General features: G+C 37.1%; 1 protein-coding gene, 1 non-coding gene and 1 pseudogene across 3 annotated transcripts in view; 1 reads left to right on the top strand and 2 right to left on the bottom strand.

Annotated features, from left to right (window-relative positions):
- WWP1 (WW domain containing E3 ubiquitin protein ligase 1) overlaps positions 1–26,655 on the bottom strand; it is a 114,328-nt gene that overhangs the window by 62,439 nt on the left and 25,234 nt on the right. For both annotated transcript variants that reach the window (XM_061172200.1, XM_061172201.1), the window contains 3 exons: positions 10,645–10,735; positions 1,641–1,779; positions 871–995 (listed from right to left, as the gene is read on the bottom strand). In XM_061172200.1, the coding sequence (XP_061028183.1) occupies positions 871–995; positions 1,641–1,779; positions 10,645–10,714 (334 nt within the window). In that variant the 5' untranslated portion in view covers positions 10,715–10,735. The remainder of the gene's footprint in view (positions 1–870; positions 996–1,640; positions 1,780–10,644; positions 10,736–26,655) is intronic.
- On the bottom strand, positions 6,270–6,379 carry LOC133077485 (U6 spliceosomal RNA). Its single transcript, XR_009697759.1, has one exon. It is a non-coding gene; the product is annotated as a U6 spliceosomal RNA (small nuclear RNA).
- On the top strand, positions 12,285–14,909 carry LOC133077028 (eukaryotic translation initiation factor 4B-like; annotated as a pseudogene).

The raw sequence follows: 26,655 nt of genomic DNA, 5'->3' as shown, positions 1-26,655 counted from the left end.
TAAAGATTTAGAGTAGTATTAGTTTGAGTGAACTATTAGAAACCTCCTAAATATCAAATAATAAATTAGTTAAATCATAAACTAGGAGTCCAGTTTTTAATATTCTTTGGATCACACAGTATTTTGAGAATTTGATAAAAGCAATGAACTCTCTCCTCAGAATCAGAAATACATGTATATATCCCCAAGTTTTTGCATACCATGATAGGAAGTTTACAAATAATTGAAGCTTAAACTACTTTAAGAATCTTCACACTAGAAAAATTTAATATGATGGAAACATAACGCTCATATTATATTTTTAAATGAAAAAAAGAAGAGGATAAACCAGTAGATACAAAGAAGAAAAAAAAATTTACATCTATGAATGAGAGACCAAATTATTAGGAATGGTTATCCTTGGATAGTAAAAATTACAGATAATTTTTATATTCCTCTGTGATTTTCTATATTCTCCATATTTTCTAAAATGAACTAGTTAGATAATGAAAAAAGAAAATTTAAGACTCAGAATTTATTTTGTACAAACAAAATTGTTATCAGCCAAGAAACAAAGTAGAGTAGGTTCAGATAATGATCATTTTTTTTCAAGTCTTTAAGTATACAATAAATCACTGATGGTCACTGATAACCGGGTATACTCATGGATGACTGGGATTATTTTGTATAAATTTGTTGGATAGAGAAATGCCAGGGTAAATATTTCCTATTTCATATAATGCTATAAACTTAAAAGCAATCATAGGCAACAAATGAAGTACTCCTTTATAAATACAAAACTTTTTTTTTTTTTGCTTTTGGACTTCAGAATATTTTCAAAGTGTCTAAAATAAACTTTTAAAGAAACAAAGACTAGAACAAAAAACTTACATTTTCTATTGTGTATTAACAGAGCTTGTTTCAAATCTATTGTTGCTCTTCCTAACAAAGCATCTGCTTTTAAAGTGTGATGACTCCAAACTCGAAATTCCAATGTAGTCTGTGGGGTCACATTTCTGTAAGGGTAAAATTATAACAAATATACAGGAGAGTACGATTTACTTCAACAATTTTGAAAAAGCCATGAATTCAGTTTATTTGAGGAAAAAATATTACATGAAACAGTAAACTACCTGAATTATAAATAAAATATTTATTTTCAAGTACATTAGGACTTTAATACCCAGATTAAAAGTTTTTGTAATTAACAAATCAAAACACCAGCAACACATCTAAAGTCTTATTAAGACTTCAAAATAACACAATTTCTACTCGAACTAATACCTAAAGATTTAAGACAGTTGACTGCATTGGTTATAACACTTTTACTATACACAAATTTATAACATTATATTTTAGAAATGGCAAATGATTTTCTGCCCTATTTATTTTTATAAGACAATAAGAAAAAATATCGCTATATGGAAAACATTAGTTTGTAAAGCAAAAACAAGGACTATTAATGCTTCATTTCTAAATAAAATAAAATAAACCAAAATTTTTTTCATACTTAAAATTGTCTAGTCACACTAAAAAATAGCATTCCTTACTCTGAAGTCATCTTACCAAAAAAACTCAAAAAAACACCACCAAAAGAAAAACATTCCAAGAAGCACACTCTCTTTTGAAAATTTTGCATTCTTTATATACCAGATACTTACACAGTTAGCTGTTCATCCCATTTTGGATTAGAAGAACTACTGGATTTTGCTGTTTTCTTACTTTCTCCATCTACAACTACTTCTGTATATATTGCTGTTCCAAACCAGTTCTTTTTTCTTTTTAGTTTGGCACTAGAAACTAACAGAAACATGATAATCACTAGTGAATATATTTAGCCACAAAGTAGTATAAATCAATAAAAATGGAATTGTGCATCTTGCTCAACTCAAACTGTTTTCACTGGCAGGATGAAGAAACAATATAAAAGGGCTACTGTTAATGCGTGAGAACCATTTGACTTTAACAGTTTTATTGAAATAATTCACATAGCATATAATTCACCCATTTAAACTGCACAATAGTTTTAATATATTCACAGAGTTGTGCAACCATCACCACAAGCAATTTTAAAACATATTCATTACCCCCAAAAGAAACCCCATATCATTAAGCAGTCACCCTCCTATTCCATCCCACCTCCTCGCCACCAGCCCTAGGCAACTACTAACCTACTCTGTCTCTATAGATTTGCCTATTCTGGACATTTCATATAAATGAAATGGTCTTTTGTGACTGGCTTCTTTCACTTAGTATACTTTCAAAGTTCATCCATGTTGTAGTATGTATCAGTATTTTCAATCATTTTATTGACAAATAATATTCCACTGTATAGGCATACCACTTTTTATTTATCCACTCAGCAGTTGATATAGACATTTGGGTTGTTTCCACTTTTTGGCTACTGTGTATAATACTGCTATAAACATTCACGTACAAGTTTTTGTGTGGACGTATGTTTTCATTTTCGTGGCATATACCTAGGAGTGGAATTGCTAGGTCATATGGTAACTCTGTTGAATAACTGCCAGGCTATTTTCCACAGTGGCTGTACCATTTTACATACCCAGCGGCAGTGTATAAGAGTTCTGATTTCTAGGGGGCTTCCCTGGTGGCGCAGTGGTTGAGAATCTGCCTGCCAATGCAGGGGACACGGGTTCGAGCCCTGGTCTGGGAAGATCCCACATGCCGCGGAGCAACTGGGCCCATGAGCCACAACTACTGAGCCTGCGCATCTGGAGCCCGTGCTCCGCAACAAGAGAGGCCGCGGCAGTGAGAGGCCCGCGCACCGCGATGAAGAGTGGCCCCCGCTCGCCGCAACTGGAGAAAGCCCTCGTACAGAAACGAAGACCCAGCACAGCCAAATATAAATAAATAAATAAATAAATAAAAATTTGAAAAAAAAGAGTTCTGATTTCTCCACATCCTTGCCAACCATTTGAACTTAATACTGAACTGCATCAAGCATCAAGAGAAAGGGAAGTGTCTTCAGATTCAGTTGGCCTATTAATTTCTCTGCCAGGTAGAATTCATAACTTACCTATCTGAAATTACATAAACTTTGGCAATTTTTTAAAAAATGCTTTTCCTAGAAGGTTGATTTCAAAAAAAAGGAGGTACCTGCCTTTTCAAAGAAAAACTTTAAAATCAAAATGTCACTAGAAGTTAATCATAACCCTTTACAGAAAGTGAATTTTAAACTGAATTTACCTGACTTGGAGAAAGACTTGTTTAATTTAGGCTAAGCATTTGATTTTTAAATAATTTTTACAACTACTAATTCAAATGGGGAATACATACTTTCCGGGCAAAGTACTGCCTACCAAGTAGTAATAAGAACTTATCAAGATCACATCTATAATCAACTACCTATGAACACTGTGGGTCTGAGATGAGAAAGGAGAAAGCCCCCTCCATGCCATACGTGTACCCCATGTTAAGAATATGAACATAAACAAGCTGATGTAAGCTTCCATTCTACTGCGAGCAAACAGTAATGTAAACCAGTAGTCACACAAATAAATCACTGAAATATGATATGAAAAATGCTGCAGCAGAAGTAGAGTATTTGAAATACAGTAGTCCTAAATTCACATTTGAAGAACAGGAAACGATTCAAAGGAAATACTCTACTTAAGTACTGGCAACATAAAGCAATCAAAGAGTGTTCAATGTTATGTCTCAAGTGTTACTATCAGGGTCTTGGCAAAACTCACTTCCATCCTTCTCTGTTCCAAACTGCGCTAAATTCAACACCACTGAAGTGACAGAAGGCACAGACCTCTCCCAAGAAATCCCCCAATCAAAGTTCTTCACTCCAAATAAAAGTAATTTCCTCAGTATATGCAGGACTTATCTACACACTAGAAGAAGGGGAAGAAGGGGAAGGCAGTATTGGATGGTGTTAAAAGCACAGGATATCTTTTCAATAAATGGTGCTGGAACAACTGGACATCCACACATGCAAAAAAATAAATCTAAACACAGATCTTATACCCTTCATAAAAATTAACTCAAAATGCATCATAGACCTAAATGCAAAACACAAGACTATAAAACTAGAAGATGACACAGGAGAAAATTTAGATGACCTTGGGTATGGCAATGGATACCGTTTTAGATGCAACACCAAAGGCATGATCCATGAAAGAAATATCCGATAAGGTGCACTTCATTAAAATTCAGAACTTCTGCGCTATGAAAGACAATGTCAAGAGAGTGAAAACGCAAGCCACAGACAGGGAGAAAATATTTGCAAAAGACATATCTGATAAAGAACTACTGTCCAAAAAACACAAAGAACTCTTAAAAGTCAACAATAAGAAAACAACCCCATGGGCCAAAGACCCTAACAGACACCTCACCAAAGAAGATATATGGATAAGCATATGAAAAGATCAACATCATATGTCATCAGGGAAATATAGATTAAAACAACAATGAGATACCATTACACACCTATTAGAATGGTCAAAATCTGGAACACTGACCACACCAAATGCTGGGGAGGATGTGGAGCAACAGGAACTCTTATTCATCGCTGGTGGGGATGCAAAATGGTTCAGCCTCTTCGGAAGATAGTTTGATGGTTTCTTAAAAACTAAACATAGGCTTACCATGTGATCCAATAATTGCACTCCTTGGTATTTACCCAAAGGAGCTGAAAACTTATGTCCACACAAAAACCTCCACGTGGATATTTACAGCAGTTTTATTTATATAACTGCCAAAACTTCTAAGTAACCAAGATGTTCTTCAGTAGGTGAATGGATAAACGACTGGTATATCCAAACAATGAAATATCATTCACTGCTAAAAAGAAATAAGCCATCAAGTCATGGAGAGACATGGAGAAAATTTAAATGCATAATACTAAGTGAAAAAAGCCAATCTGAAAAGGCTGTATTTTGCATGATTCCAATTATATAACATTTTGGAAAAGGCAAAACTATGAAGACAGTATAAAGATCAGCGGTTGCTAGGGACTGGGGAAGCATGGGTGAGGGATGAATAGATGGAGCACAGAGGATTTTTAGGGCAGTGGAAGTACTTTGTATAATACCATAATGATGGATACATATCATTATACTTTTGTCCAAACCCACAGAATGTACGCCACCAAGTGTGCACCCTAATGTAAACTATGAACTTATTAGGGTGACTATGTAGGTTCATCACTTGTAATGAATGTAGCACTCTGGTGAGGGATGTTGATAATGGGGGAGGCTATGCACGTGTGGGGGTTGGCATATCTGGAAGTCTCTGTACTTTCCTCTCAATTTTGCTGTGGTTCCAAAGCTGCTCTTAAAAAAATAGTCTTAAAAAGTGTTGGACACATCTGGGTTCATATTTTAACTCTGCCACTTGGCTAGACCTCTGACTTTAAGTAAGTCAATTAATCTCCCTGACCCTCAATTTTCTCATCTGAAAAATAGGGGAACAATAAACAGTACCTGATTCTTAGGATTGGTGAGTGAAGGGATCCAAAGTACTATTATTATCAATGAATGCCTAGCGCCCAACAGTAGTGACTATTACTCTATAACTATTATGACTTACTGTATAGTATTAACTCTTCTGAGTTAATTGCAGGCATATTCAAAATATACCCACTGTATATTTTTAATTGGCACAGTCTTCAATAATACCAGATGCTGGCAGGGTAAGGAAAGTAATTTTTAAAAGCTAATTTTTAATCTCACAAGGAATTCATAAAGTGCTGGCAAAAATGTGCATATATAATAAATAATGAGAATACTATGATTTTAAATAACCAAAAGATAACCTCATTAATTCAAATAAGAATTCTAATTAGTGGAATACATAAGATAGATTTTATTTTCCTATTTCGTGAGTTTCCTTTGGTGTTATACCAGAATATCCTCTATTGTAAGGTTATATAAATATGGGAAATCTATCAGAAAAAGAGAGTCCTCTGTGCATGTGTGAGAATTTAACAACCCCATTCATAATAATACCACCCCCCTAAAATCTAGTAATAAACATAAGAAATGTACATACATGAAGATAACCGTAAAGCTTTACTGATGAACATAAAAAACTTGAAGGGAATGACATGATTATTCCTGGATTTGGAAATTTTAACACTGAAAGATTTCAACTATCGCCAATACATTTTATTTTTATTTTTTTCATTTTACTTTAAACCTTTATTTTTTGAGTTTAGGTTGGCAGCAAAATTGAGGGGGATTTTTCATAAACTCTCTGCTCCCACATACGCACAGCCTTCCCCGTTACCAAAGTGGTACATTTGTTACAACTGATAAACTAAAAATATGGAACACTTCACGAATTTGCATGTCATCCTTGTGCAGGGGCCATGCTAATCTTCTTTACATGGTTCCAATTTTTTTAGTATATGTGCTGCTGAAGCGAGCACTTTAATACATTATTTTTAAATGATCTAAATGAAAACACTAATATTGGGATTTTTTTTTTGGGCAGGGGGACAGAGGAGAAGGGAAGAAAACTCTAAAATTCAAATGAAATGTAAAGAAAATTAGAGAATAATAAAGGCATATTTTAAAATGCAAAGTAATAATAGATTTCTCCCCCAATGTATTTCTTAAAAGTACTGTAAAATGGAAATAATTAAAACAGCCTGACTGTGCTATAAGGGCAGAGGTGAAAAGAAAAGAACAAATAAGATATTAGTACATGATAATGGTAGCATTTCAAATCAATGGGAAAAGATAGATTATTCCATAACTGCTGAAGCGTTGGAAAAGAATAAACCCATAATTCACAACACTCATACAAAAGTATGATACGTATCATTACATTTTTTAATTTAAAAATTAAACTATTAAGGTACTATAATACACTATAGTTAAAAAATTATAAATGTGCATATAACAGCCCATTAGTTTTTCAATCTCAAATCTTATCTTCTTATCCATCTTGCACACTTTGTTTCTGTCACTTTCCTGTAGAAAGCCTGAAATCTAGACTAATGAAGATGATACACTTCTGTGTACTATTAACCCTTATGTACAGGCGCTTCTCTATAGTACACATTATAGCATGTTATGGTAGGTAGTTTTCGCTTTGGCTTTTTTCTGTTATAGTTTTCCTGCTTTCATGACCAATATTCTTATTCTTATCTGTTGCTGCCAATCAGATATAGGTTAGGAACAGAAATAAGAATAAAAATATATAAGCTAATAGAGTGTCTCAGTTTACAGACCATGACCTGCCAGACTGCAAAAGCAGAGGGGACCTTAATTCTGGTACTATCTGATAATTTTAAAAATAAAGAAAAATCAATACAGAGGTCACTGTTACCTAATAAAAGGAGCAACAACAACCTAAGACCTCGGTTGGTTTCTTATTACTAATGGAAGGCATTTAATCTGATTCTCAGTTCCTTCCTTGGTAAAACTGGAGTACATATTTATTCCACAAGGTACTGTTAGATCAATAAGACTGTGGATTTTAAGGTGTTTTGTAATTTAAAAAACTAGATCAACAAAATGAAAGAAAGGCAAAGGCAAGGAAAAGAGAAGAGAGGAAAAGCAAGGCACTAAAACCTGGTGCCATTTAGCACAGGTCCAAGTTTGGTTTCCCAAGAGGATCACTGTATTTCAAAGGAGAATAATAACTGATATGCGAAATGACAAATACTGTGGAGGCACTATCTTGGCTAATTACATTACATCCTTTGGTCCGCATCTATTTTCCAATTGGTTCTCTAGACTTACGGTGATTCTATTAGCTACCTGATAGCTTCTCTATAAGTTGCCTTTTGGCTCAAATCAGCTAGATCAGGTCTTTGCTACTTCAATTAAGTACTCATACATTAGGTAAAGAACAGGAAGAAAGTCACACCTCAGATATGTAGGCCACAGGTCCTGCACAAGCAACACTGTAACCAAATATGTGGCTCTAAGCTTATGCAGAGCAAAAGCAGAAGTATTAGAAATTACACTTATAACTGGTTCTTAAGTGCAATACACATCAGAATCACCAGGGAATTGCTTCAAAATATGTAAGTTCTCAGTTCACAGAAAACTAAATACAAATATCCCTTAAACGTGGCTCAACCTCACTTACAATGAGAGAAATGATATTTAAAATGACACTTACGATACCACTTCTGACCTAACGGTCAACATGCCTGACAGCATATCTTGATGAGGCTATAGGAAAACAGGCATTCTCATAGACAGCTGGTGGGAACACAGAAATAGTACAGATCCTATGGAGAGGAACTTGGCAACATAGTTGGCCTTTGACCAACAGGGGTTTGAACTGCGTGGATCCACTTACACGCAGGTTTTTTAAAAATAAGGACATACCGCAGTACTACACGATCAGCGGTTGGTTGAATCCACGGGTGTGCAACCATGGATACTGAGGGCTGACTGTAAAGTTATACACGGATTTTCAACTGCACAGGAGTCAGCACCCATAAACCCTGCGGTTCAGGGATCAACTGTGATTGACATTATTACACGTGCTTACTCTCTGACCCAGCAATCTCATTCTAGGATTCTATCCTAATGACACATGAGCAAAAATAAGAAATGACATTCGCACGAAGCTCTTTACTGTAGCATAGCACTATCTGCAATAACAAAAGATGGAACCCAATGTCCATCAATAGGGGGCTAGCTGAATTAATTTTGGTATATCTAGTCAATAGAGTGCTGTGTAGTGATAAAAAGGTGTATGGAATACCCTGCTATGGATATTACTCCAGGATATTACTGTTAAATGAAGAAAAGCAAGGTGCAGAAACTAGGTGCTAAGAACTACAGGGTTGGGAGGAGAGATGTGAATACATACACTGTGCATATCTGCTTACATTTTCAAAAAGAAGAAATGGAAGGATAAATGAAAACTAATAAAAATGTTTACCAAAAGGGCAAGGGAGAGATGGGGGAGGAATGGGATAAAGTAGCCAGACTTCTCCAAATATACCTTAATTTAATAATTTTGACTCCACAACTGTATAAATGCTTTACATGGTGATAAATTAAATAAAAAATAAATAACTGAAAGCAGTGAATCTAACTAATCCAGTTGGTGGCATAACCAAATGGAAAATTAAGTTACTTTGAAACATGGTACTCTGACTATACATCCTAAGGAGGAGACGCTCACAAAGAAATCTTAAAACTGTGATGAGTGGGCCTGTTAGTTACTTTCGGTAATTTTAACATTGCTATTCTGTGTATGTTAGGATAAAACAGATATAACTGTGTTAATGTCATTTAGAATTAAAATTCTGAGGTTAAGAGAAAAGAGATAGAAATATAAAGTCAAATGAAGTAAAAATAACTTTTTTCTCCTTTTAGTGGAAAATGGTTACTTAGAGGCTATAGCTATTATTTTGAATTGCAAATATCAGCATGAACTCAGGATTTGTTTTTTGCTTTCTAAGACAATAAACATTTCCTAGCTCTGTTCACTGAAAACTCCTAGAAACAACTGACCTCACAGTAATGAGTACCATGGGAATTACAGTATATCTCCTTCTTATTCTAAGCTCAATCCTGCCCCTCCTAAGGCAAATATTATTTCTAATGTTATAAGCATAGAGGCACATACAAACACCCCTCCTTTTTCACATCCATATGGTCACATACTAAACACACTATTCCACACCTTGCTCTTTCACTTAACAATATTGTCTTAGAACTTGGCTCCTACTGGTACACGTATTCATTTATTTCATGTCATTGTTTATCTAGAATTCCACTGTCAGTCTTTTGCTATTAAAAACTCTCTCTCACTCTCTCTCTGTTACTTCTACTAATTTATCTTGTAGATATTTATATATAAACTATATATATAAAAACTATATACATACATTATATATGGACATTATTTATATGCATAAATAAATAATATAAATACCCACAAAATAAATTTCTACAAGTAAAATTGCTGGTTTAAGGACCACTCCTTGAATCATTACTCCAACTAGCTAAAATAAATTATCTGAAGTCACCTAAAAAAAGGCTCTTTCATGCTTTTACATATGCTGTTCCCTCTCTCTCTCATGCTTTCAGCTGCCAATCTAATTTGAGATGAACTCTGATCCCTCCTACAAGAGTCAAAGTGTTACCCTCTGTGAGTCTCTCTCTTACCCTATTCTCCTAGATCTATAGGCCATCTCCAATCCCAAGCAGACCTATGACACTTTCCTCTAAGTTCTCACTGCATCCAGTTAATGATCACTTTGCATGGTAACTGTCCATGCAAAACAAACCTGTCTCAACATTATATAGTAAGTTCCTGGAGTACTAGGGCCTTGTGTTTTCATATATAGAATTCCACTTAACAAATATTTGCCCAATGATTGAATGAATAGCTTAAATGGATTAAAAAAGGCTTTTAGCATCCTTCTCCATCCTAATAATCATTTAAGGACCAGCTCAATGGTGTTTATTCCAATACACAAATTCTCCTACCACCAGAGGATATAGCTTCTCTGCATCCAGCACAGGTTCAATAAATACTTACTGAATAAATAAAACATTTTTAGAGGGTTTCTAGCTTTGAGGCCTATTGCAACAAATACACCATGGCATGAATCTAAAAGAAAATATACTTATGAAATAAGTCTGCTGAATTAGGTATTAAAAAGAAAGTTTCATCAAGGAACTACTATTTTAAATTACTGTGAAAATAACTTACCAGTTACCTGTAACTGTAACCTTCCACTGTCATTATTACTAGTATCAGACCTTGGTGAAGCAGTGGCCATGTCCCAAAATTCAGCTTAAACCTACAAAAAAGTTAATTTATTCATATATTAGACTAGAGATTATAATTTTCAATATGATTAACACTGTTTACTTGACAACTAAGAAACCACACTTAATAGAGTATTTTCAACCCATCACATGTTGATATAGCCACAGCTGTCCTCCATTTAAAATTAAGACTTAGTATTATTGTAAGAATTACAAGAGAATATGGCTAAGTAACCATATCTGGGTCAACTTGAGCAACAAAATAAATGATGGTACTAAGAATCCAGGGTCATGTGTTAATTTATAAATCAAACAAATACATAAATAATTTTTATATATTTATTTTACATATTATATAATATTATACATTATTTATTTATTACCTGAACCACCTAAGTAAACTGTCCCTTTACTCTTTAATACTTTAGTATGTATTTCCTAAGAATAAAAATATTCTCTTAAGTAACAATACAATAATAGAATTCAGGAACTTAGCTAGTACATTACTATTATCTAATATACAGTCCATATACTATAATTTCATCACCTGTCCCAACAATGTCCTTTATCATAATCTTTAAATACAGTACCTAGAACAGGTTTATATATTACATTAAGTTGTCATGTCCCCAGTAAATCCTGCATGTTTCTTTTTATAGATAATTTTTTTCAAGTTCTGCTTCACTGCTCCCCCAACTTTTACTTTTTAAATAAAATACAAAGCAGCTTTCTTCTGCATGGCAAATATTTTAAGGATAACCTTCTATTCACCTTTAACCTACTAAGATAAAGTAGAACATTCAGGGCAAGATTGAGAAATATTAACAAATATGTTTCTTACCCTTTATGAACTTTACATATTATGATTATTAAACATAAATTTTTAAAAATTAATTTTAGCAATAAAAGATAAAATAAAACATGGTCAACCAAAGAGACTATGAAAATGGCATTGCATATCTGAAAAAGAATCATATAGAATTTGTTTAAACTCTTCATTTTAGAATAGTTTCAGATTTACAGAAAAGTTGTGAAGATAACAGAGTTCTCATATACCCTATACCCGGTTTCCCCTACTATTAATTTCTTATATTAGTATGCTACACTTGTCATAATCAATGAACCAATATCAATATATTATTATTAATTAAAATCCATAGTTTATTCAGATTAGACAGAACTTAAGAATCAGTAAACTTGAACATAAACCTAAAAAAATAATTTAGAAGTAATGCTGAAATAAACAGCTTGAAAATACCAAAAAGAAGCTAAAAGACGTGAAAGATAAAACGTGACCTGAAATATATTTCTACTCATAATCTCAGAAAATGAAGAAAGAGGAGGTCATACCAGGAGAGAAAATGACTTAATTTTCTGGAGCCATGAAAAACATTTATTCACAATTCTAAGAAATACAATATATATAAAAGAGGCAGGATAAACATAAAGACGCTCACATTTGGACACAAAGCAGTCAAACTGCAGAACACCAAAAGAGAGCATGTTAAAAGCAGCCAGAGAGAAAAGTGATTACGTATAAAAGAAGAGAGTAAAGTGATAGCAGAATTCTCAACAGCAGCAATGGAAGCACAAAAGGTAGAACAAGCATCTATGTGCAACGAACTGAGACAAAAATTATTCAACCACTAAAACTCTCTTTGGGACACAGAAGGCATTAAGACTTTGCCAGATAAACCAAAAGAGAGTTTACCGGCAGCAGACCTTTACTTCAACAAAATCTAAAGGACATGTTTCATAAAAGAGTAAAATTACACAGAGGGATGATCTGAGATGCAAGAAGGAAAAGATGAGTAAAGAAATTAGTAAGCATACAAATAAATCTAAATAAACATTGTCTGAATAAAATAACAATAACAACATCTTATTATGGTATTTAAATAAAACCAGTATAAACTGTTCAAATATGGAATAAGGAAGAGAAGCATACAATGGAGGAGCAGGGCAGGAAGAGAGAGGACAGGAATTGATGATGTAAATTCTTGCATTGTCCAGCAGAGGGATTATGATCTGGTTTAACTTTAGCCTATATATTAATAGTATGCCAGCAGAATTTCAAGGGTAATCATAAAAGAATAGAAATAAGTGAGTGTAATTTCCAAACTGGTAGAGAAGAGAATACAATTAAAAAAAAATCAATTCCCAAAAAAAGGCTAGAAAAGGAAAGAAAAAATAAAAGGCATAAACAACCAGGACTATCAGAAAGCACAAAGAGAGTTCAAATACAGAAATAATCACAATAAATGTATATGGACAAATTCAAAAGTAAGATAAGAGACACCTATAAAATAAAGATGCTGATAGGATGAAAGCAAAAATATGGAAAAGGACATATTAGGCAAATATACACAAAAAGAAAGCTGGGATTAGTTATAATAGCAGAAAAAGAGCATTATTAGGGAGAACAAAGCAAATGATACAAGATCCAATCTAGTAAGTAGAAATAAAACTCTAAATTTGCATGCTTAAAAAAAAAAAAAAAAAGCCTCGTTTTGGTTCTTTCCCCCAGCCCAGCAAAGTGACCTGAGCCAAGAAGAATGGGAACACTATCTCCCTCACAGGCTTACAGGCTGAGGATGGTAACACTGGTGGAAGCAGCATCTCTATATCCCCAAACCAGTCAGCTGGACTGATAAAACAGATGATCTGGAGGATGTTTCAGGCACGTGGCACAGTTATGATGACAACATGTATAAGGCACCTGCAACTAACCATTACATCCTGCCCACTGCTCCACAGGCTGCTTGGGAACCAGAGCCATTTCCCCATCTGCCACCCTACACTGCTTTTCTGGGGAACCCAACTTGTGATAGACAGAAGTCTCCATTAAGGAATTCTTTAGAGGATTAAATATCAGTGCAGTGTATTTACCGTGTGAACCCAGTAATCCAGAGAGGCTGAAAGGTTTTAATAATGCTGAGTTTGAGAACTTGGAGTCCCTGCTCAGTATCCTCAACCTCAAAAAAAAATCTCTAGGTAACAGAATTCCAAAGGGCACTGCTAATCAAGCACAGGAAAAAGACAAGGATGATCATTCTTTTGGCTGAAAAAGAAATCAGGTTTCTCACAGAACCGATACAGACTGGAGGAACTGTCTGTTCCTCTATCCTGCCATAGACAGCCTGGATTTGACTATCCACCTAGGAGAGGTGAAGACAGCTTTGAAGGCAAACATTGTAATCACTACGGAGGCCAGGACTGCTATCATGACTAAGGCAGCAGAGACCATGGTAGAGGCTATGACTTCAGGATAAACAGTGGCAGAAATACATGTCGTAGTGGGTACTATAGGGATGACGACTACAGAGGAAGCAGGACCACTGTGAAGATGGATAGACAGGAGGACATTCAGTCGTGGAGCACCAAAGACAACTGCTCTCCAGATGATTACAGGTGTGATGATAGAGGACCCTCCCAGAGACCCAAACTGAATCTAAAGCCTCAGAGTACTCCTAAGGAAGATGACTCCTCTGCTGGTACTTCCCAGTTTAGTCAAGCAGCTTCTATCTTTGGAGCAGCAAAGCCTGCTGACCCACCTGTGAGACAGCAAGTAGAAGACCAGCTACAGAAGGAATGGGAGAAATCGCAGCATCAGTTCGATGAACCACAACTAGAATGACAGCCTCAGGAGAGACACCCAAACTGGCAGCGTGAAGAATATTTAGAACAGTGATGGTCAAGGACAGGAAGTGCGTCATCTCAGATTAGGACCTTGCCACATCTGCCAGAAGTCAGACCGGGATACATGAAGGAGAGAGAGTGAGATGTCTCTGGAAAATGAAATACTCAGTAAGGCAAAAGACTGTCACTCTCCAACTTCTAAGCTTCCCAAACCTGATTAGCTACTAAAGGTAATGCTGGCCCCTCCATCAACAGAGAATGCTTGGGTGAAGTGAAGTGCTAATCTTTCTGCTTGATCTCAGAGCTCAAACATAGAGCAGCAATCCCCTACAAGTGATGGAGGAAAAGTCACTCCAGCTCAACCATCTCAGGAAGAATCAACCTGGAAAGATGAAAATAAAACAGATTTGGTGAGTGTCCCAAAAGGTGAAAGTGGGAACTCAAGCATGGACCAAGAGATGAAGGAACAAAGACTAATGGAAGAAGTCTGAAAGGAAACATAACAAAAAGGATCAAGAATTCCAATCTGCAGCTGAGCCAAAGAACCCTGAAGAATCCAGCCTCTGAGTTCAATACTGTGAGTATGCTGCTCTCCCAGTTGACAGTGAAAATTAAAATAGAATTCTACATACTGTGCTTTCTCCTAGTCTCTCTTTACCCTGGAACATTTCTAAGCAAATCAAATCTCTATCCAGACAAGGCAAAATAAAATTCACCATCTCCTGGGGGGAGAAAAGCCTCCAAAGATTGTTAGAACCACAGAAAGAAACTGACAAATTGGCCATTGCCTTGGGTGATTTCAACACACACTAATTTTCCATGGATCAAGTGGACCAAAACAGATGAAACTATTTGCAAAGCAGAAACAGAGACACAGAAGAAGAGAATAAATGTGTGGACACCAGGGCGGGAAATGCGGGGTGGGATGAATTGGGAGATTGGGATTGACATATATAAGCCGCTGGGTATGAAATAGATTATCTAGTGAGGAACTGCTGTATAGTGCAGGGAACTCCACTTGGTGCCCTGTGGTGACCTGAATGGGAAGGAAATCCAAAAGGGAGGGGATATGTGTATACATATGGCTGGTTCACTTTGCTGTGCAGCAGGAGCTAGCACAACACTGTAAAGCAACTATACCCCAACTTAAAAAAAAAAAAAAAAGAATAAATAAATAAATAAAAACAAAATTATTAACAAGCAGGATTTAATTAACAGAACCTTATACCCAATTACTAGAAAATAAACATTCTTCTCAAGTATACATGAGACATATAGAAAAATAATACACACACTGGGAGATAATGAAAATGTCACTAAATTTCAAAGAATATGTATCATACTGTTCCCAGGCTCTGATCAAAATGCAATTAAGTTAAAAATCAATAATGAAAGATAAATTTTTAAAATACAAATAGAAAATAGTAACACTTCTAAATATTTCATGAGTCATCAGAAACCACATGGGAAATTTTTCTAAAAATACTAAAAACTAAATGATAAAAATACCACATACAAACATTTTCGGAATACAGTAAAAGTTATACTTAGAGGCAAATCTATAGCCTTAATGACTTATACTAGGAAAAGAAGAAAGGCTGAAAATGAATGAGTTCACAGGCCAATCTGTTAAGTTAGAAAGATAATCACGAGTAAATCCAAAGAATGTAGGAGATAATAAAGAACAGAAACTAATGAAGTAGAAAAAAGGTAACAGAAAGGATCAACAAAATCATAGTTCTTAAAAAACGCTAAAACAAATAAATGCCTGGCAAGACTGAAGAAGGGTAAATAAAATGAAACAACATAAAGAGTCCCCCAAAAGACCAAGTATCTAAGGACATACTCAGGTAACAGATGTAGCAATACAGATCTGTGGGAAAGGAGGGACAATTAAATGGTCCTGATATTATGGATATGGAAAGAATTAAACTGGATCTCTACCTCACATCATATACAAAATCAATTCAAGATGGACTAGTGGGAGGAGGGAGGGGCAAGATGGCGGAAGAGTAAGACGCGGAGATCACCTTCCTCCCCACAGATACATGAGAAATACATCTACACGTGGAACTGCTCCTACAGAACACCCACTGAACGCTGGCAGAAGACGTCAGACCTCCCAAAAGGCAAGAAAATCCCCACGTACTTGGGTAGGGCAAAAGAAAAAAGAAATAACAGAGACAAAAGAATAGGGACGGGACCTGCACCAGTGGGAGGGAGCTGTGAAGGAGGAAAGGTTTCCACACACTAGGAAGCCCCTTCGTGGGCAGAGACTGCGGGTAGCAGAGGGGGGAAGCTTCGGAGCCACGGAGGAGAGCGCAGCCACATTGGTGCGGAGGGCAAAGCGGAGATTCCCGCACAGAGGAGCGGTGCCGACCAGCACTCACCAGCCCGAGAGGCTTGTCTGCTCAGCCGCCAGGGCGGGCGGGGCCTGGGAGCTGGGGCTCGGGCTTCGGTGCTAGCCGGGAGGGAGTCCGGGAAAAAGACTGCAGCTGCCAAAGAGGCAAGAGAATTTTTCTTGCCTCTGTTTCGCGGCGCGCAAGGAGAGGGGATTCAGAGCGCCGCCTAAACGAGCTCCAGAGACGGGCGCGAGCCGCGGCTATCAGCGCGGATCCCACAGCAACAGGGACGCAGAGGGAAAAACGGAGAGATTCCCGCACAGAGGCTCGGCGCCGAGCAGCACTCACCAGCCCGAGGGGCTTGTCTGCTCACCCGCCGGGGCGGGCGGGGGCTGGGAGCTGGGGCGCGGGCTTCGGACGGATCCCAGGGAGGGGACTGGGGTTGGCTGCGTGAACACAGCCTGAAGGGGCTGGCGCGCCACAACTAGCCGGGAGGGTGCACGAGAGGGGGTCTGCGGCTGCCGAGGAGGCAGGAGACTTTTTCTTGCCTCTTTGTTTCGCGGCGTGCAGGGAGAGGGGATTCAGAGCGCCACTTGGACGAACTCCAGAGACGGGCGCGAGCCGCGGCTATCGGCGCGGACCCCAGAGACGGGCGTGAGACGCTGGGGCTGCTGCTGCCGCCACCAAACAGCCTGTGGGCGAGCACAGGTCATTCTCCACACCGCCCCTCCCGGGAGCCTGTGCGGCCCGCCACGGCCAGGCTCCCGTAATCCGGGAAAACGTCCCCGGGAGAGCACACGGCGCGCCTCGGGCTGCTGCAACGTCACGCCGGCTTCTGCCGCCGCAGGCTCGCCCCGCCTCCTCCGTACCGCTCCCTCCCCCCGGCCTGACTGAGCCAGAGCCCCCGAATCAGCTGCTCCTTTAACCCCGTTCTGTCTGGGCGGGGAACAGACGCCCTCAGGGGACCTACATGCAGAGGCGGGTCCAAATCCAAAGCTGAACCCCGGGAGCTGTACGAACAAAGAAGAGAAAGGGAAATGTCTCCCAGCAGCCTCAGAAGCAGCGGATTAAAGCTCCACAAACAACTTGATGTGCCTGCATCTGTTGAATACCTGAATAGACAACGAATCATCCCAAATTTAGGAGATGGACTTTGGGAGCAGGATATATTAACTTTTCCCCTTTTCCTTTTTTTTGTGAGTGTAGATGTGTATGCTTCTGGGTGAGATTTTGTCTGTATAGCTTTGCTCTCACCCTTAGTCCTAGGGTTAGGTCCGTCCGTGTTTTGTTTTTTTTTTTTTTTTTCGGCTTAAAAATTTTTTTTTTCCCTAATAAATGTTTTCTTAATAATTTTTTCCTTATTTTCTATTTTTAAAAAAATTTTTAATAAGTTTTTTCATATTTTTTATTTTAAAAAATTAAAAAATTTTTTTTTCTTAATAAATTTTTTCTAAATAATTTTTTTCTTATTTTTAGTATAAAAAATTAATAAATCTATTTTTAAAAATTAAAAAAAATTTTTTTTCTTAATAAATTTACTCTTAATAATTTTTTTTCTTATTTTTTATTATAATTGCTTTATTTTATTTTATTTTATCCTCTTTTTTTCTTTCTTTCCATTTTTTCTCCCTTTTATTCTGAGCCGTGTGGATGAAAGGCTCTTGGTGCTCCAGCCAGGCATCAGGGCTGTGCCTCTGAGGTGGGAGAGCCAACTTCAGGACACTGGTCCACAAGAGACCTCCCAGCTCCACGTAATACCAAACGGCGAAAATCTCTCACAGATCTCCATCTCAACATCAAGACCCAGCTTCACTCAACGACCAGCAAGCTACAGTGCTGGACACCCTATGCCAAACAACTAGCAAGAGAGGAACACAGCCCCATCCATTAACAGAGAGGCTGCCTAAAATCATAATAAGGCCACAGACACCCCAAAACACACCACCAGACGTGGACGAACCCACCAGAAAGACAACATCCAGCCTCATCCACCAGAACACAGGCACTAGTTCCCTCCACCAGGAAACCTACACAACCCACTGAACCAACCTTAGCCACTGGGGACAGATACCAAAAACAACGGGAACTACGAACCTGCAGCCTGTGAAAAGGAGACCCCAAACACAGTAAGATAAGCAAAATGAGAAGACAGAAAAACACACAGCAGATGAAGGAGCAGGGTCAAAACACACCAGACCTAACAAATGAAGAGGAAATAGGTAGTCTACCTGAAAAAGAATTCAGAATAATGATAGTAAGGATGATCCAAAGTCTTGGAAATAGAATAGACAAAATGCAAGAAACATTTAACAAGGACGTAGAAGAACTAAAGAGGAACCAAGCAACGATGACAAGCACAATAAATGAAATTAAAAATACTCTAGATGGGATCAATAGCAGAATAACTGAGGCAGAAGAACGGATAAGTGACCTGGAAGATAAAATGGTGGAAATAACTACTGCAGACCAGAATAAAGAAAAAAGAATGAAAAGAACTGAGGACGGTCTCAGAGACCTCTGGGACAACATTAAACGCACCAACATTCGAATTATAGGGGTCCCAGAAGAAGAAGAGAAAAAGAAAGGGACTGAGAAAATATTTGAAGAGATTATAGTTGAAAACTTCCCTAATATGGGAAAGGAAATAGTTAATCAAGTCCTGGAAGCACAGAGAGTCCCATACAGGATAAATCCAAGGAGAAACACACCAAGACACATATTAATCAAACTATCAAAAATTAAATATAAAGAAAACATATTAAAAGCAGCAAGGGAAAAACAACAGATAACACACAAGGGCATCCCCATAAGGTTAACAGCTGATCTTTCAGCAGAAACGCTGCAAGCCAGAAGGGAGTGGCAGGATATACTTAAAGTGATGAAGGAGAAAAACCTACAACCAAGATTACTCTACCCAGCAAGGATCTCATTCAGATTTGATGGAGAAATTAAAACCTTTACAGACAAGCAAAAGCTGAGAGAGTTCAGCACCACCAAACCAGCTTTACAACAAATGCTAAAGGAACTTCTCTAGGCAAGAAACACAAGAGAAGGAAAACACCTACAATAACAAACCCAAAACATTTAAGAAAAAATGGGAATAGGAACATACATATCGATAATTACCTTAAATGTAAATGGATTAAATGCTCCCACCAAAAGACACAGACTGGCTGAATGGATACAAAAACAAGACCCATATATATGCTGTCTACAAGAGACCCACTTCAGACCTAGAGACACATACAGACTGAAAGTGAGGGGATGGAAAAAGATATTCCATGCAAATGGAAATCAAAAGAAAGCTGGAGTAGCAATTCTCATATCAGACAAAATAGACTTTAAAATAAAGACAATTACAAGAGACAAAGACGGACACTATATAATGATCAAGGGATCGATCCAAGAGGAAGGTATAACAATTGTAAATATTTATGCACCCAACATAGGAGCACCTCAATACATAAGGCAAGTACTAACAGCCATAAAAGGGGAAATCGACAGTAACACAATCATAGTAGGGGACTTTAACACCCCACTTTCACCAATGGACAGATCATCCAAAATGAAAATAAATAAGGAAACACAAGCTTTAAATGATACATTAAACAAGATGGACTTAATTGATATTTATAGGACATTCCACCCAAAAACAACAGAATACACATTTTTCTCAAGTGCTCATGGAACATTCTCCAGGATAGATCATATCTTGGGTCACAAATCAAGCCTTGGTAAATTTAAAAAAATTGAAATCATATCAAGTATCTTTTCCGACCACAACGCTATGAGACTAGATATCAATTACAGGAAAAGATCTGTAAAAAATACAAACACATGGAGGCTACACAATACACTACTTAATAACGAAGTGATCACTGAAGAAATCAAAGGGGAAATCAAAAAATACCTAGAAACAAATGACAATGGAGACACGACGATCCAAAACCTATGGGATGCAGCAAAAGCAGTTCTAAGAGGGAAGTTTATAGCAATACAAGCCTACATCAAGAAACAGGAAACATCTCGAATAAACAACCTAACCTTGCACCTAAAGCAATTAGAGAAAGAAGAACAAAAAAACCCCAAAGCTAGCAGAAGGAAAGAAATCAAAGATCAGATCAGAAATAAATGAAAAAGAAATGAAGGAAACAATAGCAAAAATCAATGAAACTAAAAGCTGGTTCTTTGAGAAGATAAACAAAATTGATAAACCATTAGCCAGACTCATCAAGAGAAAAAAGGAGAAGACTCAAATTAATAGAATTAGAAATGAAAAAGGAGAAGTAACCACTGACACTGCAGAAATACAAACGATCATAAGAGATTACTACAAGCAACTCTATGCTAATAAAATGGACAACCTGGAAGAAATGGACAGATTCTTAGAAATGCACAACCTGCCGAGACTGAACCAGGAAGAAATAGAAAATATGAACAGACCAATCACAAGCACTGAAATTGAAACTGTGATTAAAACTCTTCCAACACACAAAAGCCCAGGACCAGATGGCTTCACAGGCGAATTCTATCAAACATTTAGAGAAGAGCTAACACCTATCCTTCTCAAACTCTTCCAAAATATTGCAGAGGGAGGAACACTCCCCAACTCATTCTACGAGGCCACCATCACCCTGATACCAAAACCAGACAAAGATGTCACAAAGAAAGAAAACTACAGGCCAATATCACTGATGAACATACATGCAAAAATCCTCAACAAAATACTAGCAAACAGAATCCAACAGCACATTAAAAGGATCATACACCATGATCAAGTGGGGTTTATTCCAGGAATGCAAGGATTCTTCAATATACGCAAATCAATCAACGTGATACATCATATTAACAAATTGAAGGAGAAAAACCATATGATCATCTCAATAGATGCAGAGAAAGCTTTCGACAAAATTCAACACCCATTTATGATAAAAGTCCTGCAGAAAGTAGGCATAGAGGGAACTTTCCTCAACATAATAAAGGCCGTATATGACAAACCCACAGCCAACATTGTCCTCAATGGGGAAAAACTGAAACCATTTCCACTAAGATCAGGAACAAGACAAGGTTGCCCACTCTCACCACTATTATTCAACATAGTTTTGGAAGTGTTAGCCACAGCAATCAGAGAAGAAAAAGAAATAAAAGGAATCCAAATCGGAAAAGAAGAAGTAAAGCTGTCACTGTTTGCAGATGACATGATACTATACACAGAGAATCCAAAAGATGCTACCAGAAAACTACTAGAGCTAATCAATGAATTTGGTAAAGTAGCAGGATACAAAATTAATGCACAGAAATCTCTTGCATTCCTGTATACTAATGATGAAAAATCTGCAAGTGAAATTAAGAAAACACTCCCGTTTACCATTGCAACAAAAAGCATAAAATACCTAGGAATAAACCTACCTAAGGAGACAAAAGACCTGTATGCAGAAAATTATAGGACACTGATGAAAGAAATTAAAGATGATACAAATAGATGGAGAGATATACCATGTTCTTGGATTGGAAGAATCAACATTGTGAAAATGACTCTGCTACCCAAAGCAATCTACAGATTCAATGCAATCCCTATCAAACTACCACTGGCATTTTTCACAGAACTAGAACAAAACATTTCACAATTTGTATGGAAACACAAAAGACCCCAAATAACCAAAGCAATCTTGAGAACGAAAAATGGAGCTGGAGGAATCAGGCTCCCTGACTTCAGACTATATTACAAAGCTACAGTAATCAAGACAGTTTGGTACTGGCACAAAAACAGAAATATAGATCAATGGAACAGGATAGAAAGCCCAGAGATAAGCCCACGCACATATGGTCACCTTATCTTTGATAAAGGAGGCAAGCATATACAGTGGAGAAAAGACAGCCTCTTCAATAAGTGGTGCTGGGAAAATTGGACAGGTACATGTAAAAGTATGAAATTAGAACACTCCCTAACACCATACACAAAAATAAACTCAAAATGGATTAAAGACCTAAGTGTAAGGCCAGACACTATCAAACTCTTAGAGGAAAACATAGGCAGAACACTCCATGACATAAGTCACAGCAAGATCCTTTTTGACCCAGGTCCTAGAGAAATGGAAATAAAAACACAAATAAACAAATGGGACCTAATGAAACTTCAAAGCTTTTGCACAGCAAAGGAAACCATAAACAAGACCAAAAGACAACCCTCAGAATGGGAGAAAATATTTGCAAATGAAGCAACGGACAAAGGATTAATCTCCAAGATTTACAAGCAGCTCATGCAGCTCAATAACAAAAAAACAAACAACCCAATCCAAAAATGGGCAGAAGACCTAAATAGACATTTCTCCAAAGAAGAGATACAGATTGCCAACAGACACATGAAAGAATGCTCAACATCATTAATCATTAGAGAAATGCAAATCAAAACTACAATGAGGTATCATCTCACACCGGTCAGAATGGCCATCATCAAAAAATCTAGAAACAATAAATGCTGGAGAGGGTGTGGAGAAAAGGGAACACTCTTGCACTGTTGGTGGGAATGTAAATTGATACAGCCACTATGGAGAACAGTATGGAGGTTCCTTAAAAAACTACAAATAGAACTACCATACGACCCAGCAATCCCACTACTGGGCATATACCCTGAGAAAACCATAATTCAGAAAGAGTCATGTACCAAAATATTCATTGCAGCTCTGTTTACAATAGCCAGGACATGGAAGCAACCTAGGTGTCCATCATCGGATGAATGGATAAAGAAGATGTGGCACATATATACAATGGAATATTACTCAGCCATAAAAAGAAATGAAATGGAGGTGTTTGTAATGAGGTGGATGGAGTTAGAGTCTGTCATACAGAGTGAAGTAAGTCAGAAAGAGAAAAACAAATACAGTATGCTAACACATATATATGGAATCTAAGGGAAAAAAAAAAAAAAAAAAGAGGTCATGAAGAACCTAGTGGCAAGATGGGAATAAAGACACAGACCTACTAGAGAATGGACTTGAGGATATGCGGAGGGGGAGGGGTGAGATGTGACAGGGTGAGAGAGTGTCATGGACATATATACACTACCAAATGTAAAATAGATAACTAGTGGGAAGCAGCCGCATAGCACAGGGAGATCAGCTCGGTGCTTTGTGACCACCTAGAGGGGTGGGATAGGGAGGGTGGGAGGGAGGGAGATGCAAGAGGGAAGAGATATGGCAACATATGTATATGTGTAACTGATTCACTTTGTTGTAAAGCAGAAGCTAGCACACCATTGTAAAGCAATTAGACTTCAATAAAGATGTTTAAAAAAAAAAAAAAAAAAAAAAAAAGATGGACTAGTGATATTATATGAAAGGCAAACTTTAAAACTTTAAGAAATTACAGCAGAAAACTGTTGTTTTGTGTCCTCCCAGAAGGAAAGATTTCTTAAACAAGCATACTAACCAAAGAAGAAAAGAATGAATATTTTAACTATGTGGAAACTGAGAACTTCTGTTTACCATAAAACATCATTAAAAAAAAAAAAACTAAACTAAAAGACAAGCCACAAACTGGGAGATATTTACAAAACTTAAAACTGATTAAAGATTATTATTTAAACTATTTAAGAACCTCAAAAAAAACCAAAAAAACAAAAACACAGGAAGCAAATGGGCAAAAAACCTGAACAGAAATTTTATACACAAGGAAACTTGTTTGGCCAATAAGTATTTTAAAAGATATAGAATCTCATTCTTCATCAGAGAAATACTAGTTAAGACCACATGAGATGTTATTTTCAAACTCACTAGAATGGTAATAACTAGGAGTTTTGACAGTACCAAATAACGGCAAAAAGAAAAAAAACTGAAGCAGTGGTGGCTCTTACACACTGCTACTAGGTGTTTAAATTGGTGAAGTCCTGCTGGTAGGTGTTAAATTTGGTAAAATTGTTGGAAAACAATTTGGCATTATTATGTAAAGTTCAACATTTGCATGTCCTTCAATGAGCAATTCTAGATACATACTATAAAAATTTTTGTACTTGCGTGCCAAGTATAAGCATTCTTCATAATAACAACAACAATAAAAATGCTCACATGTCCACTGGTAGAACAATGGTTAGAAGAATTAGGCTAACACACAACGGAACAGTAGTGAGAATGAATGAACTATAGCTGTAAGGAACAACATGAATGGATCTTAGAAACACAATAGTAAATGAAAAAAGACAAACAGGAGTTCTAAGTATTAACATCTGCCTCTCACTTAGTCCCAACTCCAAGATTTAACATTCTACATTGAGCATCAAGAAATGCTTCCAACTCCTAATGACAAAGAAGAAAGAAATGAATTCTTCTGGCGGTTATCATGGCCTCATCTTTTGCTATGCATTTCTTTTGAAAATGCCACGATTCCATGATTGAAAAAAAATCCAGAAACATGGGGGCATTGTGGATCCTGAGTCTCAAAAGCTTATACTATCAATAAACAATTGAATGATGCCCACTGAAGAACTGCTGAGGTCCAAAGGGCAACCAAATGACAAGCTGTGACTCCTCCAAGGAGTACACTGTCAATCTAACTGAAACACTTCTGCCAAACTCAAGAAATTAGTGTGTGGAAATACACCTGAATTAGGAGCTACACTCTGAATAAGGAGCTTTCTTTCATATATGGTACAATATCCACACAGTACAAAAATAAGTCTCCATGATTATTTTCTTGTTATAAATTTGAATATGCATTCTGAGATTTTTCTATTATTCTTTTATGATGGTTGAATGTTTTCTTTGAAATGTATAAAGATTTATAAATTAGACATTTCTCTATAATAAAATACCATTTGTGCAAGCTTTAAAAAGACTCTAAACATAACATTAAACTCAAAACAAAGAACTATATTTGTGGTAATACTATTTTTAAAAAAGAGATTAAAAAAAAAACAAATTCAAAATAGCAGTTACTTCAGGGGTTGGGGAAAGACAGGAATTACAGAGGTGCTCACAGGTAGCTCTTTAACTGTGTTAGTACTGACCTAGTTCTAAATCGAGTGGTTGGTTCCCAAATGTTTGTTTCTATTATTAAATTCCATATGTTACATATAATATGGAATTGGCATGTTCAAATTACAGAATTTTAAAAAATGTAAAGAATGCATGGAAGGGGGCTTCCCTGGTGGCGCAGTGGTTGAGAATCTGCCTGCCAAGGCAGGGGACACGGGTTCGAGCCCTGGTCTGGGAAGATCCCACATGCCGCGGAGCAACTAGGCCCGTGAGCCACAACTACTGAGCCTGCGCGTCTGGAGCCTGTGCTCCGCAACAAGTGAGGCCGCGACAGTGACAGGCCCGCGCATCGCGATGAAGAGTGGCCCCCGCTTGCCGCAACTAGAGAAAGCCCTCGCACAGAAACGAAGACCCAACACAGCCAAAAATAAATAATAAATAAATAATAAATAAATTTAAAAAAAAAAAAGTGCATGGAAGGCAAGGAAGTAGACACAGGAAAGTGTAGAGCACTAATTCATCAAATGTGGTGGTAAGGGAGTATGTCTGCAGCCGGAGAAGAAAAAGAAGGAAAAGCCAGAGCTTTCATACAGATGATGTGTAATTAGTCTTCCAAGAAAAAGGCACTTCTTCCTCTTAACAGTAAATGACGGACCTAAGGATAAGTGAAGATAAGAATTCATTTGGAGATAGATTAAAAGAAAATTGAGGGACTTTATTAGTGAATTAGACAGAAAGGTAATTGCTGAGGTTGAGAATAAGTTACATAAAAAGAATTGTAAAGTTTAAAATGCTGTGCAGACTGGGAAAATGCCAACTAGGCAAAAGATTGTTCGCTCTAACAGCTTAAAACTTTTTCTGTACCCAGATTCTCACCTCCAAGCTACTTCTCCCTTTGTCCTATATAAACCAATCCTCAGACTCAAGAGTGCATGCCTCCAATCACCAATAACTGCAAATTTAAACTGCAAATGATAAAGATCATTCAAAAATGGTGCCATT

Source organism: Eubalaena glacialis, chromosome 17 (genome assembly GCF_028564815.1).
Source record: "Eubalaena glacialis isolate mEubGla1 chromosome 17, mEubGla1.1.hap2.+ XY, whole genome shotgun sequence".
NCBI lineage: Eukaryota > Metazoa > Chordata > Mammalia > Artiodactyla > Balaenidae > Eubalaena > Eubalaena glacialis.
Note: the sequence above shows the minus strand (reverse complement) of the source record. Positions and strands in the feature narration are given on the sequence as shown.